Here is a 1,886-nt window from a genome sequence, read left to right on the forward strand (position 1 = left end):
CAGAAATTTTGCACATACACACTACTAACATTAGTAGTGTGAAATATGCAAAAAAAAGGGTGATATGACATGGTTTACTGTATGTAACCATGTCTCATATCCTGTCGGGTTTAGGCAGGAGAAATGAAAAGCCGGCAATTGAATTACCGGCTTTTCATATATATCGCATTGAAGTAATTATAAATATATATATATGTGTCTCAATGACATATATATATAAAAAACGAAACCCGACTTTGCAGCGAAGATCGCCGACGGCCGACCCGATCCCACAGTGAGATCGGGTCGGGTTTCACGAAACCCCACTTTCCCAAAAGTCGGCGACTTTTGAAATTGGCCGATCTGTTTCGCTCAACCCTAAATATTAGTTCTGTCTTCACTCTGGTTACTTATACCCCTTTCCTTCCCCCCCCCTCCCCTCCCCACCCCACTTTCCCTACATACATGTTATTTGTGATGAAGCTTATAACAATATTACATAAAGTATGGTTGTTATGTTTAAAAGTTCAATAAAAACACTTAAACAAGGAGGAAGCAGATCATTTACCAAAACCAGAGAGAAATGTCTACATTTCCCAAACTCTAATACAAATAGGTGAAGTCCTGATAAATGCATCAATTACTGGAGATAACGGGATAATACATTTTTATATGTTTATTTCATACACAGGTTGACAGAGAATCTTACATCTTACTTAAAAATGGTTTCTATGGGTCTAATGTACAGAATTAGGCACTATTATCAGTGGTTCCTAATATTGTGCAGTCATTCCTTTCTTTTTCCGAGCAGCTCCGTTTTTTATTCATTCCAGATTTAAACAAAATAATAAAGCTTTTAGGGAAAAACACACAACCTAAAAGTCCAGCACTGGAAGCCATCACTGCAAATATCTCCACAGCCACCATGTTCTTCCCTCTGGTGCTCAGATAAGCCGGGATCATGGCGATCCAGACACTGAGGAACACCAGAATGCTGAAGGTGATGTACTTGGCCTCATTGAAGCTGTCCGGTAATGTCCTCACCAAGAAAGCCAGGATGAAGCTCCCAGCTGCCAGGAGCCCCAGATAACCCAACATGGAGTAGAACCAGATATCTGAGCCTTCATTACACTGAATGATGAGAATCCCAGGATAAGTCTCAGTGTCCAGATCTTGGAATGGGGGAGAAATAGTCAACCACAAAACACAGATTACAACCTGAAGGGATGAACACAATAACACTATGGTATAGGGCAGTTTCACATTCAGCCATTTTCTCCAGGCGCTTCCAGGCTTGGTGGACTTAAAAGCAACACAAACCATGACAGTCTTGGCGAGAAGTGAAGAGACGGCTACTGAGAAGAAAAATCCCAAACTGGTTTCACGTAATCTACAATTCACATCATTGGGACGATCAAGGAACAAAAACACAGTGAGAAAGATGGAGACCAGGAGGAGGTAACTCAGGTTCCGGTTATTGGCTCTAACAATAGGAGTGTCCCGATAGGAAATAAATATCCCAAATGTGAAGCCGGTCACAAGACATCCGAAGACCGAGATACAGGAAAATACCGAAGCCATTGTTTCATTCTGGTAAGAGATGAATTCCATCACTTTAGGCAGACACTGGTCTCTCTTCTCATTTGGCCATTTGTCATTTTGGCATTTCATGCAGATCTCGCTGTTTGTAGGAAAATTGCATAATGTGTTACTTTTATTGTGGGAAGAATAACTATTATCTATCTATTATCTATCTATTTATCTGTTTCAGAAAAAATGTAACAGCACACTTTCCAACTAGGTGGGTGCACAGGCCTCCCGGCAAACAACCTGTATACTTGCCAAATATATAAAGCCAAAAAATGGGAAGCAGCACTACAAAATTTACTTAAAGAGTAAGGTGGACT

General features: G+C 40.6%; 1 protein-coding gene across 1 annotated transcript; it reads right to left on the reverse strand.

Moving 5' to 3' along the window:
• Positions 1 to 729: 729 nt before the first annotated feature.
• Positions 730 to 1,560, reverse strand: LOC143801225 (vomeronasal type-2 receptor 26-like). Its single transcript, XM_077281235.1, has one exon. It carries the CDS (start codon positions 1,558 to 1,560, stop codon positions 730 to 732), a length of 831 nt encoding a protein of 276 aa, XP_077137350.1.
• Positions 1,561 to 1,886: the final 326 nt, after the last annotated feature.

The sequence above is a fragment of the Ranitomeya variabilis genome, chromosome 1 (genome assembly GCF_051348905.1).
Source record: "Ranitomeya variabilis isolate aRanVar5 chromosome 1, aRanVar5.hap1, whole genome shotgun sequence".
Classification (NCBI taxonomy): domain Eukaryota; kingdom Metazoa; phylum Chordata; class Amphibia; order Anura; family Dendrobatidae; genus Ranitomeya; species Ranitomeya variabilis.

Excerpts from the sequence above, each read along its gene's own strand:
- LOC143801225 (XM_077281235.1), bottom strand. The coding sequence starts at position 1,560 with ATGGCTTCGGTATTTTCCTGTATCTCGGTCTTCGGATGTCTTGTGACC.